Here is a 20,327-nt window from a genome sequence, read left to right as displayed (position 1 = left end):
AAGGAGAGAGAATTTCATAGTTAATTTTTATTTAAAATGTTATATTTATCATATGTAAAATAGCATTATATTCCCCACAAATGGAAAAAAAAACATTAGTAAAATTAGTAATAATTGTTATTTTATACATTGGGCCACAGAGAGAAGAAACTAATCATACAAGCCAACACTGCACAGCACATAAAATAGTATGGCCCAGGTCTCTATGCTCATTATATCAGTCGAGATATTCAGATGAACTATCACTGACAACATTCATTGATTTCAATATTACATGTTTTGTGATTGGTTCTCCCTTTAGAAGTGCTGCATATACATCATTTACAGCCTGATATTCTGTTGAGATATGAATAAACTCTTCATTTTTCTTTTTAACAGCTTTGTCATTTTTTGTCCTCAGTTGAACATATTGCAGAACTTCTTCACTGAAATGTAAGAAAATGAATATAACTTTTGTAACATAATAATATATTGCTTCATGCTTGTTTTATGCAGTATTTCAAAGATTAAGCTAAAAAAATTAAATTAAATTAAAGTTTCCTGAAATACAATACTTTATGTGAAGATATAGCAACAATTTTTTTACGATCCTTATACGACCATACCTCCCCAATAACAGATGAAAGATTCAGTAGCACACAAAAATCACAAAACACACTGTAAATGTGAAGGAACTTGGAAAGCTATTTTAATAACATTAAGTACTTGACAGATTTGTACTTTTTCTCAATAGACTATTCTAAAATAACTATAGATTACGAAACACCATGTTAGCTCGATTCATTTTTTAATACACCACAAGTGCTGTTCTGCTTTGTGCAGTCTTTCTTACAGTGTTAGAAATATATACAGTTGTTGATGTAAGGCTGAATCTCTACTGGAATGTTGTTACTCTGTAGCACAGTAAAATATGATGAATATATGAGGTGTGATTGGAAAGTTTTAAGAATGGGCTTATAATTGTACAATGGTGGGACTTAGATGCTACTGTGATGCATCTCCTTCAAAGTCGCCTTTTGACTGAACAAACTGACTCCAATGGTGTTTCCACTTTTGGAAACATTCCTGGAGATTTTTTTCCTTAAGTCTGTTAAGGATACTCTCCATATTTTCCTGGATGTCTTCAATCGAGTCAAATCCCTTCCCTTTTAGTGAAAATTTCAGTTTAGGAAACAGGTAGAAGTCTGCAGGGGCCAAATCATGGTAATATAGCAGTTGTAGAAGCACAGGAATTTTGAATTTGGTCAAAAATTCAATGATGAAGGCACGATGCGCTGGAGCATTGCCATGGTGTAACACCCAACACCTGTCTTTCCTCAATGCAGGCCTTTTCTTCTGCACCTTTCGGCGCAAACAGTGAAGGACACATTTGTAGTATTCATTGTTAATTGTCTGTCCTCCAGGGATAAATTCATGCTGCATAATACCGGCAGAATTGAAAAATATCACCAATATTGTCTTCACAGACTGCACTTTGGTTTCGGGATAGTATCCATATACCCATGATTTGTCACCTGTAATTACACTATTTAACAAATCTGCGTCATTTTTAGTCAAATTAACCAGTTCTTGGCACAATTCAAGTCGGTATTGTCTTTGGTTACTTGACAATGCTTTTGGAATGAATTTTGCGGACACTTGACGCATGTTCAGATCTTCAGTTAAAATTGACTGAACTGCATAGAAACTTAAATTAAGTTCATCAGCCATCTCCCTAATTGTAAGTCTACGATCAGAACACACTAAGTCACGACTTTTCACATTTTCATTCGTTTTTGAGGTGTAAGACGGCTAGAACGTGGTTCATCTTCAAATGATTCGCGGCCATTTTTAAATCTGTCGAACCAGACAAAAACATTTCACTGGCTCATACAATTATCTCCAAAACTTGTTTTTAGTAGTTCGTAAGTCTCAGAAGCTGATTTCCCGGTTTTAAAACAAAATTTCACACAAACTTGTTGCTCCGTTTTCACATCCATTTTCACAGAGAGTGAATCCGGCAACGAGCCCAACATACCCACACTCAACCAGCTGCCACAATGAACTGAATAAAGGAAACCCAGTTTCCTGTCAGAGGATGTTCGAGGAGAATGCAATGACTCACTCCAGACCCTCAGTGTACCTCGCTGCCAAACCAGTAAGCAGTAGTGGATCCATTCGTAAAACTTTCCAATCACACCTTGTACAAGTAATGATTTCACTTTCAAAATATACCCTCTTACCAACATCACTAAACAATAAAACATATGCTAATGGTTGCAGCATATCATTTACTATGACAATATCATTTGACAGAAGTATTCAAGGTGTGAAATGAACTAAAAGGATGGCAAACACTGTTAGAGAAGAAGCAAAAAAAAAAAAAAAAAAAAAAAAAAATGGAAGTATTTGGAGTGTTGGGCCATTACTTACCTTTAGTAGGAGAAATTACAAGTATTGCAAAAGACATTAAAAACTAAAACAATCATTTCCATCTCAGTAATGCTTGGAGTTTTGCCCCCTCAAGTAAAAAACAAGGAAACAATTCAGTCTCCTTGTAATTTTAGTTTCCTCAAGTGATTTTTTCATTTAATACCATGAGCTAAAAGTTTAACAGTGGATGAGGCATCCAAACATAATATTTATGTCTTATTTCTATATTTTATTTAACATTATTTATATTGCATACTTTATTTATTTTCATTTGACAGTTTCTTTTATATTTCTTTATAAGCCTTTTATCTCTTCTGTCATCTCTGACAAAATGCTTACTGATGTACAGTAGCAGCTTTTCTCTCCTACACCCAGTCAACTTTTTCCTTTGTCTTTGCCATTCTTCTCATAAACCTTAGCTCCCTCTTAACTGGGGAATATCACTGCCTGAACTATTAATCAGCCCACCTGTCTCTTTTAGATTCTAACAAATTTAAATTTTAAGGTATTACAAATGTTTGGATGGAATTATCACTTTTATAGAGAACTTGAGATTTCTGAAATATGAAGAAGTTTCAAATCTCCTTACTAAAAGAAATAGGTATAGTGGGAAGGTTTAGGAGAAGGGTGAGGGAGCATCAAAACTTGTTCAGGTCAGGGTTAAACATTGTTATGTTAGAAGCAATTTCACATGAAATGATACAAATATTCATTTCATAAGCTGACATCCCCCCCACCCCCCTCCACAGAACACACCTGTTTCATATTCTGCAAAAAACATCACAGTTGTATTTGCCATAAAAAAAGGGGACATTTAATTGAGGAGCAAGATGTTTGTCCGTACATTAAAAAGGATAGATGAAACTCATTTTGTGGTATCAAAGAGTATATTTTGTTGTCAAATTCAACTGGAGACAAAAGAACAAAAGCAGCAGTGAACATGAAAGCAATAATGCAACTGGGTTCATTGTTTCAAAATAGTAGCTTCAGTTTCTTGTGGCAAGAAATGTAAAACTGAAAGAGGAATGAGATAAGGAGATTCCATATTGCCCAAATTATTTTCTGTAGTTCTATATGAACTTTCCATGTCCTTAACTTAGGAAAACAAAGAAGGAATTTCTGTTAATGGAACCTACATGACCTGCTTTCATTTTGCTGACAACATTGTACTGTTTGTAGTGAAGATGAACTTCGACAAATAATGGAAAAACTCAATACAGCAAGTTTGAAAGTAGGTCTCAATATCAATCAAATTAAGAATAAAATAAGGCAAAACGAAATTTTATATGTTGACAATGAAGTCATAGGACTAGTAAATAAGTTTTTGTATTCAGGGCAGTTGAAAACAATGACACAACAGACAACAAAAGAAATAAACAGGTGAGTAAAAATGGCTTGGTGAACTGATGGCAAACTACATAGGGGTTTCAAAACCTAGCTTATAGTCATTGTGTATAACGAGTTTTGGGTTATGGTGGTGGGACATGAACTTCTAATGGAAAACCATTTCAGGATTCAGGCTTCTTCTGTGAGTAATGGAGAGATGCTTGTCAGAGATTGCAAGGAGGGAGTAAAATAAACAAATCAATAAGGGAGCAGATGGGAGCAGAATTCGTAGTTACAACTGCAATGAAAATAAAATATGAGGGAGCACAGATGTAGCCAGGAGAATTGATGGCAGACAGACAAAGTTCTCTACTAGGCTCCAAGAAATAAGGAAAAGTACCAATGATAACTTAAAGGAAAATGTGTAAATTACAAACGAAAATATGAAGGAGCAAAATATGGATGTGTATAACTGAATATTAATGGATTGTAAAGCCTACAGGAGTTCTCTGCCCAGCTCCAAATGTCATACTGATGATGATGATGATGATGATGATGATGCTGCTGCTGCTGATGATGATGGCGACAGTGAAGCCAATAATACTATCTTACCCAGCAATTTACAGTATTGTAATACAAAATGTAAACAATCTTCAACATGAATTTAGACTAAACCCTTCAAGAGATGAAGATTCGCATCCTGCAAGTGATTTTTCACAATAACCTGCAAGTGATTTTTCACAATAACCTGCAAGTGATTTTTCACAATAACCTGCAAGTGATTTTTCACAATAACCTGCAAGTGATTTTTCACAAAAACCTGCAAGTGATTTTTCACAATAACCTGCAAGTGATTCTTCACACTAACCTGCAAGTGATTCTTCACAAAAATCTGCAAGTGATTCCTCACATAACCTGCGAGTGATTCAATTTAATGGGTCAAAATTGCCAGATTTCCAGTAATTATGCACTCACTGTTATTTGAATAACCTGCTGCTTTAATGGCAGCATGAATTTTGATACAGAATTCAGTATAAGGACTGAGAAAAACTTGCATCCTTTCCAGATTAGTCAATTTAATTAATTATTATTTCAAAACTGCAGTCACAATTTTTAGACATGGGAACAATTTGACATCTGAATTCTGTCTACTTATCCAATACAAAGTTCCTTGGACTGAGTTTCATGTTGTGTAAGAGAACTTTGCCATTAACTGAATGAGATGTGTTACAAATGACCATGAAATTTTGAGAGTTAAACAATTAAGACAGCAATTTAAAACAGTTATCTGTCATCTTCGTTACTGTAGATTTTTTTATGCATAACATAATACAGTCAAAATAATTCAGTGAATAGTTGTGTATGGAGGAATTTGTAACACCACACTGTTTTTCTTTGCATCCATGAATGATCTACACAAGTTGGACAAAAAATAGTAACAACTGTTTGATATTGTGGAGGACTACCTTTAGAATACAGTGCAGCCTGACTAACCCAAAACTGCAATTTGTGTAAAACTTGACATTGAGTTTCATTTCATTCCCCCAAAGAAACTTCTCCAGATCACTGAGAGACGATGAAGTATTGGAAGTACTGGAACACCATTTACTGTTTCGCAAACACAGATTACAGTGACTTTTCTAGCTGTATGAGGGAATCAGGACATGATCAAACTGGAAGTTGAAGTCCCTGCTGGGAACAATGGCAAGGAACATGGTTATCTAAACTGGTTTAATAGGGGGTGAATCCCAGTCACCATGCAAAACTGTGTCAGACATGGCTAATTACTGTGATATAAGGGCGAGGGCTGCAGATCCAAAAGACGAATACTGTGATGTCAGTGGGGAAGATCCAGTGGCAGACTAGACACTGTAACATAACAGGTGAAACTGTGCACCTGAAACAGTCATCCATAAATACATAATGCTATTAGCCTCTGCTTGGGAAATTGGTACTGACATTTCTTTTTCTATGTTTATTTAATAACAAATTTATATATTAATAATTGCAGAAATATCTGAATAACATAATGAAATACAGGCAAGAAAGAATAAAGTAGTTGTTTTGACAAGTGATTGCTGTTCCAGTTCATGGAATATATTAAAATAAAAATAACTGAACTGTAATGAGAAAAAATAATAGTATGTGATAGAATAAGTGTGTACAGAACTGTGTAATGTATTTTGATTAAATATTTGTATAGTGTGAAATGTTTCTAAACAAATTATGGTGAAGTATATGGATGTTATTTTCACTAACGCAGTGCATCACGTGACAAAACACAGGACAGAGATGCAAGCCAGAGATCGAGGTATTTGGTGTATTGGGAGCTGTGCAGGTAATGTGGGCTAGAATGGCCAGGGGCCACACACGTTTTAATTCTGTGGTAGGATCATGCCTATATGATTGTTCAGAAGCTAATCTTAAGTTTATAAGTTTGTGAGTTATCAACATAGTGCAATTTACAGTGACAGTGATGTAGTGAACTGTTAATTGCCCCCAAGCACTATGCTAAAACTATTTTAGACTTGACTAGACCGTTGTGTGAAGGACCATCATTCATAGAAAAGAAATTTTCTATGAATAAAGCAACAATATAATTTTATCATGTGCTAAATATGCATATCCTCAATTTCTGATTTCATTGCTCATTTTGCTCTTATATATTGGTATTTCACTGAAAAACCTCATAGGTCACATTAATAATCATTAATCGCTTATGTAAGGGCATAAAGCAAACACGTAAAATGAAACCCCTGTGCAGACGGGTCATTTAACAGGTTGTACATTCACCCTCTACTGGATTGCTCGTATCAGTAGTTACTGCTTACCAACGGAATCATTGCAATTGGGTAGGCTCATAAGGGAATGGACTGTTTCCTTTCCACTTAACGAGTATTTTGGAATTGAGTGTCCCAGGAAGAGTACAGGTCTGAGAACAGTTAGTGTGGGGGCCCAGACCTACACACAGTGCACAGCAGTAACAGTTTGGCACTGCAATCATTGAGCATATGTGAACATTAATACACCAGCATACAGCACCATAAGAGACTCTGCACTATGCACCTACTTCAGGCAACAATATTTTGTGGGACAGTCTGTTTCATCAATTTGAAATACTGATGGTCCATGTGAATTTCGCAGAGCTGCTGTGTTCGTGCTACCACCAGTCCACATGGCAGTTGTAGCAGGACACCGCTGACCATACCAGTACTGCTAATGTTTCTGTTTTTGCTTGCTGTGCCACACACATATGTGCTGCGACTGTCTCCACACCATTGCCCTGCCATCTCCACGATGCTTGCTTTTATATGTCACAGTAATAGTCAATGTTGTAAAAGCCACAATTTGCATCAGTTGCATTATACATCTTGTGTTGCTAGTCGTCAGCTGTGACTGATGAGACACAGAAACTTTCAAGTGACTGTGGATCAGAGGATATTAGGAGTGATTGTAGTAGCCTTGGTTTCCCAAAGGAGAGTGGTTGGGTGCGAGGAAAAAACTCACCCAATTACTGAATGCAGTGGGTGAGAAATGATATGAAAGTTTAGATTCAGAATTGGAAAATATAAAATATGAACAAGATGCAAGCATAAAATCTGAAATTGGAGGTTTAAAAACTGAACTTGGAGATACCGTAAGTAATATACCAGCTGGGCAGGCATATATGGTGATAGGATGTCCCATGGAGGTTGATAGCATTATAGAGTCATTCAGTGGTAAAAACAGGTACCATGCAATAGATTTCTTGGCTACGTGCAAAGATAGCTTTATAACAGTGATGAGTGAGGAGGTAAAAGCAAAGTTTCTAAAGGGACAGCTGGAGGGACCAACTCAGATCTGGGCTAACCAACATGCTGAGGAATTTGTAGACTTTAAGGGATTTGAAGTAATGTTCTTGCATAAATGTTGGGTGTAGGCCAAGCAATTAAGGCTGAACAATTACTTCTTAAATGGCCCAAATTACAGAGATGGTAGAGATACTACAAGAGAATTCTATGTGAAGGAACCAATGGTGCATACAGAAAAACCTCAAGGAGGGGGCACTTAAGGTATCTTGAGCTACCTTTACTTTTATCGTAGTAAAAAAACAATCAAGTCATATGCAAAGTTTAAGAAAGTTTTACTTAAACTAAATATACACATACAAAAGACAATGCCATCTTACGCTATAAAAAATTACAATTGTGGTTCTCTTCCTAAAATAATAATGATGATGAAATCTATGTGCCTACTCTTCTTGGCCAATTGGTTAATTCCATTGTCAATAGGACAATCAATGTCAGGGTGAGTGTTCAACAGAGCTAAGCTATTAAGCTGATCGACCTTCGCTGTCAACCTCAGCCATGTCTTTGTACACCGCAATGTTGAAAAACTTCTTTCCACTATAGCAACAGACGCAGGTAGTCAAGCTAATATTTTGTACAGTGTGTGCAAAGTAGGATAGTCAGAGCTAGGACAGACAGACAACGCTTGCATAACAGAGTCACGATCATTAAGGGAATTTATGCTCATTTGCTTGTATTGAATGATCTCTCTCATTATTCTCTTTTTAATCATAAAGAGTGAATCTTCTTCAAAGAATGGTAGTTCAGTTAAGCACTGATTCAGTTTGTGCCAGATCATTACCGTTATGTTTCAGTAGTCGTGAGGGCAAAGGTATACTGAATTTTAAATGATAAATATTTTCTTCAGCAAAATGTTCTCTCATGTCAGCCATAACATGGTCCAATATTGGCATAAAAACAGCTCTCTTCCAATATGTCATAGCATCATTATGATTGCAGTTTTCCCAGTGTCTTTGTCTGCCTGTAAGATGAGGAACACTCATCTCTACATCTAACTCTTCCGTAACTGCCTTCACCTCTTCAACAATACAAGCAAAGTGGCTATTAGCATTACCTCTCATGCCCCCCCCCCTTCCGTATGTACTGTATGTACTGGAGGGAACTCTGCAAACTACTACATTTAGATAGAGCATTAGGGGCACTACCAGAAATATCAACACCAAAAAGAAGGCTGCCTGCCAGAAAACTTGCAATGGGATCTAACATACAGCCCTACTGATTCAGTGGAGAACATGATCAGGCCACTGTGTTCTTAACCAAAACTGGTAGCACACAAGGAAGGTAGAAATCAGAATAAGAGTAACAATTAAAGAAATAATTTCAATGGCAATGTGAACAGATGGTCAAGTACTAGGAATGGGCATAGTGACAATGACAGGAAATGGAGAAACAGGCAGGAGGGAGAAGAAAGAACCTATTTCTTCTCTGGAATGTGAATGAGTTGCGGCTGTATGCTGACAGGTGATATAGTAGTGATAAATGGGGACACTAGTGTTCAAGTATATTAGTTGTATATGTGAAATTGGTTAACTATATTGAAGATTGTGTATACTAACCCATTGTTGTGTGTATAGTTGTAAGAGATTTTGTAGGACTTAAGGTCTATGTTTGGTAAATGTAATTGTTGTTTTGGGGGTTAGTTAGTGAGCAATAATATTGGGGTGTAGGAAGAAAGCTTGTGGGGACAATAGGGTGTGTCTGAATATGGCAAGAAAAGTTGCATCTGGAGCTTGCAGCAGGTGCATGGGGGTGATGCCAGTTATGAGCTGGCAAAAAAAAGGACTCGGCAAGGGAAAATATCTGTAATTTGAAAAAATACTAGTGATATAATTATAATTATACATCATATGCAATGAACTGTTACTTCGTGTCTGCTGGGTGGAATAGTACATAACGTACCTGTTTAAGAAAAATGTTTGTGAATTATAAAGTCTATGATTGTGATCAGGTTCTGAGATTGATCCATAAGGAATCTGCAGTCACTTGATATTTGTATGTGCATCAAGTTCTTTCACTTGTGATCTGATACAGTAAACACATGGTAAACCAGGGAGGGTTTCAATAACATGATCACTGGGAAGCCATAGGGTTAAGTTACGGGCAACTTTTGATTTTGGTCATTTGTTTGATGCTTGTCAGCACAATGGCTTCACTGAAGAGGAGTACATTGCATTGGTGGCTGCACTTTAATGTGAGAGAGGTGGTCTGCTGATGCAAGATGGAGCTAGGACTCAAGGAGGAGGTCCTTACTGTGGCACCAACTGGAAGACTGCAATGAGGGCATAACCAGTGAAGTGGTGTGTAATGACATGAAGAACTGAAGATAGACAATTCCATTTAAACTGATTTGATTGATATCCATAGAGACTAAAGATAACTTACAGTTTAGATGTATATTGCTTAAACATCTCTTATTTCAATGCCAAATTTTTCGCCACATGAAGTTGCTAGTCAGGTTTTGACACAGTTCTATTTGTACTCACATTTGTTTCCTATATATTTACACAGTAGTTAATGAAATATATTAAAATAAAAATAACTGCAATGAGAAAATGTAACAGTATGTGATGGAATAAGTGTGAACAGAGCTGTATAATGTATTTCAATTAAGTACTTGCATAATGTGAAAAATGTTTCCAAATGAATGATGGTCAACTATATGGATGTTAATTTGAATAGAGCAATGGGCCATGTGACAAAACACAGGACAGAGATGCAAGGAGAGATCATGGTATTTGGTGTGCTGAGAAGCACACAGTTAATGTGGGCTAGAATGGCTAATTGCCACACACATTTTAATACCACGGTATGCATGCACAGAAGATATATAAATCACTATTGGATCACAGCGATTTCTTATGGCCTCATATCTCCAATACCTATGTGGCCAACTATGCAGGTAAAGTTTGAGAATATGTGCACAGCTTTCCAGAATAAAGTATTTTGTTGGGCAAAACAGTGATGGAAAAATTCGTTGTACTTTTGCAGTTCAACAAAATTAATAAAATGTAATTTTCTTTTACACAAGGAAAAGAACTTCATCTGGCTCAGGCATCTGAAATAGAAGGCTAAATGGGAGATAATCAAGAAAAAATGCCTGTATTTCAGTCAGTATCTACAGATTAAACATTCTGCCTTAATGTTGTTTAATGTAAGATCAATGTCATTTGTTAACCTGCATCATATACCTTATATGAAACATTAATATGGTAAAAGTGGTATTTGTGTTTACCTGTCAATTATGCTGCAGATCCAAAGGAACTGGTACACCTGCCTAATATCGTTTAGGGCCTCTGTGAGCATGCAGAAGTGACACAACATGACATGGCATGAACTCGACTATTATCTGAAGTAGTGCTGGAGGGTGTTGATACCATGAATCCTGAATGGCTGTCCATGAATCCGTAAGAGTACGAGAAGATGGAGCTCTCTTATGAGCAGCATGTTTCAAGGCATCCAAGATATATTCAACTATATTCATGTTTGGGAAGTTTGATGGCTAGCGGAAGTTTTTAAATTCAGAAGAGTGTTCCTGAATCCACTCTGTAGCAATTCTGGACATGTGGGGTGTCGTACTTTCCTGCTGGAACTGCCCAAGTCTATCAGATTGCACAATGGACATGAATGGATGCAGATGATCAGACAGGATGCTTATGTATGTGTCACCTGTCAGAGTTGTATTTAGATGTATCAGTGGTCTCATATCACTCGTAACTGCACATGCCTCACACCATTACAGAGCCACAAGCTTTAAGAGTCCCCTGCTGATATGCAGGGTCCATGGATTCATGAGGTTGTCTCCATATCTGTAAATATCCTTACATTTGATACTACATGAAAAGAGACTTGTGGGACAAGGCAACATGTTTCCAGTCATCAATGGTCCAATGCCTGTGTTGATGGGCCCTGGCGAAGCATAAAGCTTTGTGTCGTCCAATCATCAAGGGGTACAAGAGTGGGCATTTGTCTCCGAACACCCATGTTGATGATGATTCATTTAAATGTTCACACTTTGACAGTTACTGACGGACCACCATTGAAATCTGCAACAATTTGCAGAATGGTTGCACTTCTCTCATGCTGAACGATTCTCTTCAGTCATTATTGGTCCAGCTCTTGCAGGATCTTTTTCCACCTGAAGTGATGTTGGAGATTTGATGTTTTACCGGATTACTGACATTCACTGTACACCAATGAAATGGTGATGTGGGGAAAATCACCACTTCATTGCTAATTTGGAAATGCTGTGTCCCATTGTTTGTATGCTAACTATAACACCACGCTCAAATTCACTTCAATCTTGATAACCTGCCATTGTAGCTGCAGTAAATTATCTAATAACTGCCCCAGACACTTTCTGTCTTATACAGGCATTGCCAACCACAGTGCTGTATTCTGCCTGTTTACATGTCTCTATATTTGAATACGCATGCCTATACCAGTTCCAACAGCAGTTGAGAGAAACACAGTATATGACCAGAAAAAACACTATGGTTACCAGTTAGCAAACTGCAATCTATGGTACTGCTGTGACACCAGTAACATCAAGTGGCACTGACCAACCACAGCTTATTAGCTGTGGCTGCTTGTTTGTTAAATTTCAAAGTATATTGGATTTCATACATCTTGTAGCCACCTTTCCTTCCATGTGACAGTAGAATGTTTTGGAAATCATATGACCATCCTAATGATTACAGATGTTCAATGATTCAACATGGAAAGAAGTCTGGATTTTAAACTTCTGGGGCTTGAAATGTCAACAGCATCTACTGCAGAGAACAATGAAAATGTATACTTATGGAGCACATATTTTCATTTCCTGGGAGCCCAGCACTGCTGAAATTTCTTCTTTGGATTAATCTATTTTGGTAACGGTAAATCTGTCATAAAGGTACAGTTTATGGAGTTGCTATCATACTGTTTACATTCAAACTATTTTTCTAGATGACTGTTATGCTCAGGAGTCACTTTCACAGCAGTTATTGTCATATGAGAGGCGAAAAACCATTGCTTCAATTAGGAAATTTAGTAAGTGGTCCACTACTAGGTTGCCTGCCTCCATAGCATGGCTGACTGTCGACAAACTGCTTTTCTTTTTGTTGTTGCTGTCGTTAGTTTCTGTGACACTGTTTAGTTGACTGAATATGTTTATAGAGTCCTTACTGTTATATATTTGTTACTTCCATGTCTTTTATAATCACTGAAAGAATAAATTATAAATTTAAATTAGCTTTTGTATAATTGCATTGCAACAATTGGGTTTGTGAATATTGCAGCACAGAAGATAAAAGCAGCAGTAATTTAGTCACATGTTCATAATGTGTTGGGCAATTCCTAAATTGAAGCAGAGTTTATTAAATACATTAGGTATACTCACAAATCAACAGTCCTTTCACAGTATTCTCATTCAAATTTCTCAGACTTTTCTTCTTCAGTGCATTTTCATGTCATTGCTTACAATATTTGCTTAATTTGTTCTCATAAAATTAATTTAAAACAGTGTGTCAATTTACAAGAACCTCCAAAAATGATTTCCGTATTTGAAAGATCGACACATTAAAATTCCTTGAGGTATTACTGTTCGAGAACTGTAAGTTCGTGTCAGAAACCTCTTTGCTTTGTACTGATAGAATAAAAGACACATTTTATGAAGTAACTAGCTTGCAGCTAGTATAACTATCATTATAATATTATTGTTTTCTTCATTTCCAAGTGTGGGATGATTTTATAGACTTGAGTGGTGGTGTAAGTTTTAACGTTGGAGAAGAAATGCCATGTTCAAAGCTACTTCCTGGAAGTTGTTTCAAGACACCTGAGACTTCCCCATCGCACTCCATATTCCAGATAACAACATGTAATAGGTAAGATTTCTTTACTGCAGATTGATAGTTAAGCTAGCAGGTATAATGTGATCACAACTTCTATATAATGTATAGCTGATTATGTGCCAAGGTGAATTACAAATAAACCTATCTAACTATTCTGTTACGGGTAGTGGTTTACAGTGAGAGTGGGACTTGTAAATTTGGTTGAACAAACTGGGAGGTTCGCCTCCATGATACCATGGATGCAAGGCTGTATTTGGTCTGTAACTTCGGCAGAAATGAGGAGGGAATGTGAATCACAGTTGTGCAGCATGCAGATGCAATATTTATTGATAACGGAAGTATTTATCATAATAAAAAATTGTGGACATTGCTCAGACATCCAGAATCAGTGCCATTGAAGTTTCAAGTTAGTTTTTTTTGGCACGAAGAATTTCCTGAAGGATTAGATACTATGAAAAAAGCTCTCTACGGTGGCAGGTAATAGCCCCAACTGTGGAGAGAGTGAAAGAGCTTTTGGGAGTAAACCTAGAATGAAAATCGTGGGAACTCGGAGGCACTGAGGAGGCAGTGGTGTCACTAAGCTGTCCCTGTGCAGCACTGGAAACAAAGCCCAGGGAAAAATGCATAACAGGTAGGAACCAGCCTTGGATCTAGATATCCAAGGACAGGATAATTTCTGGAACAGGTTGTAAAGCCAACTCCATGACGTAGAGATGGTGATTGTAAAAACAAGTCAGCATCTGTACCATCCCAGAATTTCCATCAGTCCAGACAGCATTAAAGCATTGCATAAGTTTACTAAAACAATCATCACTTAATGATATCGGAAATTCAGCAGAAAACATGTATTCCCATATTAGCAAATACCTAAAAATATGTAGAATCTTGCTCCCATCAACTGAAAACCATTTTCTTGACAAAGACCCTTCTTAATAACTAAAATGGCCACAGTCTGGATTTTTGAGTTTTTTGTGTATGACCCTGCTATGATGGTACTGCTAATGGCTGGAACAATGTAAAAATATAACTATTATACTTCTTAAGGACATGCAGCTCTAATGATGATTGCATCTTCAAGTGTAAAGTACTCTACAGATAAAGCAGTTCCCATTTGGGTCTCTGAGTAAGAAATACTGTACTTAGGAGGATGTTTTCACCAGAAAAACAAATTTGGTATTCTATGTGTCAGTGTGTATATCATAGGAATTACGATGGTTGCCCAGAAACAAATACACAATTTTTTTTTTCACTGCCGAAAACAATGCTACAAATGCAAAACATTATGTATGTATTATTTGAAGTCTCCCAAGGGGGTGTGCCAAGTTTCCGTCACTTTCACAGATCGTGTAGCAACAATTACTTGCTGGGTGTGGAGGATGAGGTCATCTACATCTACATCTAGATCCATACACCACAAGCCACCTGATGGTGTGTGGCGGAGGGTGCCTTGAGTACCTCTATCGGTTCTCCCTTCTATTCCAGTCTCTTATTGTTCGTGGAAAGAAGGATTGTCGCTATGCCTCTGTGTGGGCTCTAATCTCTCTGATTTTATCCTCATGGTCTCTTCACAAGATATACGTAGGAGGGAGCAATATACTGCTTGACTCCTCGGTGAAGGTATGTTCTCGAAACTTCAACAAAAGCCCGTACTGAGCTACTGAGCATCTCTCCTGCAGAATCTTCCACTGGAGTTTATCTATCATCTCCTTAATGCTTTCACGATTACCAAATGATCCTGTAACAAAGCGCACTGCTCTCTATTGGATCTTCTCTCTCTCTCTTCTATCAACCCTATCTGGTATGGATCCCACACTGCTGAGCAGTATTCAAGCAGTAGGTGAACAAGCATACTGTAACCTACTTTCTTTGTTTTCGGATTGCATTTCCTTAGGATTCTTCCAGTGAATCTCAGTCTGGCATCTGCTTTACCGACAATCAACTTTATATGATCATTCCATTTTAAATCAGTAGGTGATTCAGTGGAGTTCCACAATTTGCAGCAGTCGGGGAGACCATCCACGGCTGTCACACGTGACACATCTGACCTAGCCCCTTCACGCTTTGTAGCAGTTCCACCTGCTTTTTATTTCTTTGTTGGCTGGCCTCAGTGTCAATGTTCTGCGTTGCTACACTGGCTGAAAACTAGGGTTTGTAAGCTGGACACTGATTACTGTAAATAATGTAGCCAACTGGCGCACAGTTGCATTTCATAATACTTTAATTTCACTTTTCACAACCCCCTAATAATACACAGTTATATGTCCAGTGCACTGTTGTTATAACTTTTGTTAAGCCTTATTAATAGTTAGCAGGCAAACCTCCACATACTGCTACAATAGTTTACTGTTGAACATCTACAAGCAGTAAAAACCTAACCACAAAGTTCACAGTTCTTGAAGAGGAGAAAGGTACATATAGAGCAGAAACTGTCATTGGTTTAACACATGGCCTATTGGTGTAACACTTACTTCACTCTTAAGTTGAGGCATTGTTGTCGTTCTAACCAACACAGGTTCCTCATCTGAAACTCAACTGTGGATGGACCGTCTCATGACCAAAAATTGGGCCCCTATATATCATCACAATAATAAGTGCTGAAACTACACATTGTTTGAAGTTACACTTATTGAAATTATAATAAAAACTTAACTCATTAACTTAAATGAATACATTGAAAACTTCCATCTTTCTTAACATTTTTTTCTACTGCAAGAATTAGACCAAATTATTTGTTTAAATCGTGAAATTAACATATATAGTTACCTAAACAATACTTTGGACAAAACTGTTAATTACTTTGGAATTCATTAAGGGCTGGCTTTGCTAACATGTTTTCAAATATAGCCAAATACATACTTTAAGGTTACTAGTATTTCATCTTCCAAATGTTTATAACTGGTATAGAATTTATATTTGTTTATATGTCAACAATACAATATAAGTTACGAAACAATTACTCATTTCACCCTATATTGAAAGATACTAACTAGGAATAGTTCAATTAAATTAGAAATCAATTACATACATAAAATTAAGCATAAAATTATGTCTGGTGTTATATTCTGTAAAACTGATGGCCAACCTTTCTCTTGTACGAAAATGCAGATAATATTCACGTATGTTAATTGTAATTAGTTCAAAAATGAAAAAAAATAACGAATTTAAGTGGCAGATGGCAAAACAAGAGGGGAATTAAAAATATCCCAGCTTGCTTCGCCACAGCTCCACAAGTGAAGATGAGAGAGAGCACCTCCATTTGTGTGTTGTGCCATGGACTTGTACTTAATGGTATAGCAATGCGTTAATGACATGGGGAGAAGCATCAACAGCTAAAACCAGTGGACTTGAGGGAGAATAGGGCATAAGGCAAGGCACGGAATGCAGCATATGCTTTAGCTGTGTGAAAGTGTGCGATAATCAGCTGACCTGTTCACCTGAACTGGACACCCCTCCTTTGCAATCGGAGGATGCATAATGTGGGCCACTTGTGGAAGGAACTTGATGATGATGATGATGATGATGATGATGATGATGATGATAATAATAATAATAAAAACACGTGGAGGCCAGGAAAAGAATAGGCCTTCGGTATGTTCTGCCAGTCGTGAAAGGCGATGAAAAGACCAAACCACTAATAGGGCTAACCCCCCTTTTAGTGTGATTAGTTGGTTCAGGACAGAACTAAAGAAGTCTCCGACAAGCGCCATCGTGGTCAGGGACGACGCGTGAACCCTATGCCCGTCCACAATGGTAACGACACTGTTAGCCACCTGGAAAATGATTTGAATCCCAATAGAGGTGTCTTGCAGGATATGCTTCCTGCAACCACCGTAGAAGGAAAACAAAGACAGAGGATGAGATTGTCTGATGAAGTTAACTGACACCTCATGTTCCGTTATTACCAAGCAACAAACCTAGGAACCATCACAACTGGATACGAATCACAAGTATACACAACATTTATTACCAGATACCCAGAATTATAACTTTTAACAGAACAGGACTAGCTGATCAGATCCGTGTAATAATAAAAAATAACAGGATACCCCAGTCAGAATTAGAAAACATCAAACAACAAGCACAACAAATACTGGAACAAAATAATGTGCAATCAGAAGAAGAAGTAGAAGAAGAAGAAGAAGAAAATGCAGTAATGGACTCAAACATCCCAGAGCAAACAAACCAAGAAGAACATGCATCGATTAAACAATCAGAGGAAAATGAAATCTTAAGAGAGCCACCAGAACAAGCACAAATAGAACACAAAGTGACACACATGTTAGATATAGAAGAAAAATTTGAGCTGTCATATATAGAATACAAAGACACAAATACAGACATTACACCATTCTTGCATAGACCACCAAATAACCCACAAGTCAAAACAACAATAACAACTATCAACACAATCATACACAACAAAATAAATGAAAATACAACTATGGAAGAGTTACAACTACTGGTTTATATAGGAGCACTCACTACACTAAATATACATACTAGGCAGAGATCAGAACCAACCAACACACAGAAGAAACCCACAAAACTAGCATGGCAACACAGGCAACAGATCAGAATAGAAAAACTGACAAAAGACATCGGACAGCTAACACAATTTATAAGAAGTGAAATATCAGACAAAAAACGAAACTGGTTAGGTAAAATCTCCCAACAAGAAGCGATAGAGCAATTAAATGAAAAGAAGCAGAAATTACAAGCATTGGCCAAACGACTTAGAAGATACAAAAAAAGGAAACAAAACCAAACATTCAACACAAACCAAAAGAGATTTTACCGTACAGTAGATAACACACACATTAAAATAGACAATCCACCAAACATAAAAGATATGGAACACTTCTGGAGCAACATAACAGACATGCACGGTGGATACAAGCAGAAACAGACACATACAAGATGATATCACAAATGCCTGAAGTGATAATTTTGCAACATGAAGTCACCCGAGCAATTAATTCTATGCACAATTGGAAAGCCCCTGGAAAAGATAAAATAGCAAAATTCTGGCTAAAGAAGTTCACCTCAATGCATTCACATCTAACTAAATTATTTAACAGTTACATTGCAGACCCATACACATTCTCTGATACACTTACACATGGAATAACCTATCTGAAACCTAAAGATCAAGCAGACACAGCAAACCCAGCAAAATATTGCCCCTTCACATGCCTACCAACAATATACAAAATATTAACTTCAGTCATTACACAGAAATTAATGGCACATACAACACAGAACAAAATTATAAATGAAGAACAAAAAGCCTGCTGCAAAATAGCACGAGGATGTAAAGAGCAGCTGATAATAGATGCAGAGGTGACATATCAAGCTAAAACTAAACAAAGGTCGCTACACTACAAAGCTTTTGATAGTGTACCCCACTCATGGTTACTACCAATATTGGAAATATACAAAGTAGATCCTTAATTGATACAGTTCCTAAACATAGTAATGAAAAATTGGAAAACCACACTTAATATCCAATTAAATTCAAATAATATCACATCACAGCCAATACAGATTAAGCGTGGAATATACCAAGGAGACTCATTAACTCCTTTCTGGTTCTGCCTTGCTCTGAACCCATTATCCAACATGCCAAATAATACAAATTATGGATATAATATTACTGGATCATACTCACACAAAATCACACATTTGCTATACATGGATGATCTAAAATTACTGGCAGCAACAAATCAACAACTTAACTAATTACTAAAGATAACAGAAGTATTCGGCAATGATATAAATACGGCTTACGGAACAGACAAATGTAAGAAAAATAGCATAGTCAAGGGAAAACACACTAAACAAGAAGATTACATATTGGATAACCACAGCAACTGCATAGAAGCGATGGAGAAAACAGATGCCTATAAATATCTAGGATACAGACAAAAAATAGGAATAGATAATACAAATATTAAACAAGAACTAAAAGAAAAATATAGACAAAGACTAACAAAAATACTGAAAATAGAATTAACAGCAAGATACAGTTCCCCACAGTCGTTTAATGAACAAAGTAAGAGCATATGGACTATCAGACCAATTGTGTGATTGGATTAAAGAGTTCCTAGATAACAGAATGAAGGCATGTCATTCTCAATGGAGAGAAGTCTTCCGAAGTAAGAGTGATTTAAGGTGTGCCGCAGGGAAGTGTCATAGGACCGTTGCTATTCACAATATACATAAATGACCTTGTGGATGACATCGGAAGTTAACTGAGGCTTTTTGCAGATGATGCTGTGGTGTATCGAGAGGTTGTAACAATGGAAAATTGTACTGAAATGCAGGAGGATCTGCAGCAAATTGATGCATGGTGCAAGGAATGGCAATTCAATCTCAATGTAGAAAAGTGTAATGTGCTGCGAATACATAGAAAGATAGATCCCTTATCATTTAGCTACAAAATAGCAGGTCAGCAACTGGAAGCAGTTAATTCCATAAATTATCTGGGAGTACGCATTAGGAGTGATTTAAAATGGAATGATCATATAAAGTTGATAGTCGGTAAAGCAGATGTCAGACTGAGATTCATTGGAAGAATCCTAAGGAAATGCAATCCGAAAACAAAGGAAGTAGGTTACAGTACACTTGTTCGCCCACTGCTTGAATATTGCTCAACAGCGTGGGATCCGTACCAGATAGGGTTGACAGAAGAGATAGAGAAGATCCAACGGAGAGCAGTGCACTTCGTTACAGAATCATTTAGTAATTGCGAACGCGTTACAGAGATGATAGATAAACTCCCGTGGAAGACTCTGCAGGAGAGATGCTCAGTAGCTCGGTACGGGCTTTTGTTAAAGTTTCAAGAACATACCTACACCGAAGAGTCAAGCAGTATATTGCTCCCTCCTACATTTATCCCGCAAAGAGACCATGA

General features: G+C 37.1%; 1 protein-coding gene across 1 annotated transcript in view; it reads right to left on the bottom strand.

The window, feature by feature from the left end:
• Positions 1-217: 217 nt before the first annotated feature.
• LOC124719849 overlaps positions 218-20,327 on the bottom strand; it is a 259,540-nt gene continuing 239,430 nt past the window's right edge. Inside the window, exon 7 of the mRNA XM_047245034.1 lies at positions 218-425. Coding sequence (XP_047100990.1) covers positions 218-425 — 208 coding nt within the window. The remainder of the gene's footprint in view (positions 426-20,327) is intronic.

This window comes from Schistocerca piceifrons, chromosome 11 (genome assembly GCF_021461385.2).
Source record: "Schistocerca piceifrons isolate TAMUIC-IGC-003096 chromosome 11, iqSchPice1.1, whole genome shotgun sequence".
Taxonomy (NCBI): Eukaryota; Metazoa; Arthropoda; class Insecta; order Orthoptera; family Acrididae; genus Schistocerca; species Schistocerca piceifrons.
The sequence above is the reverse complement of the archived record's forward strand: the minus strand, read 5'-3'. Positions and strand labels throughout refer to the sequence as shown.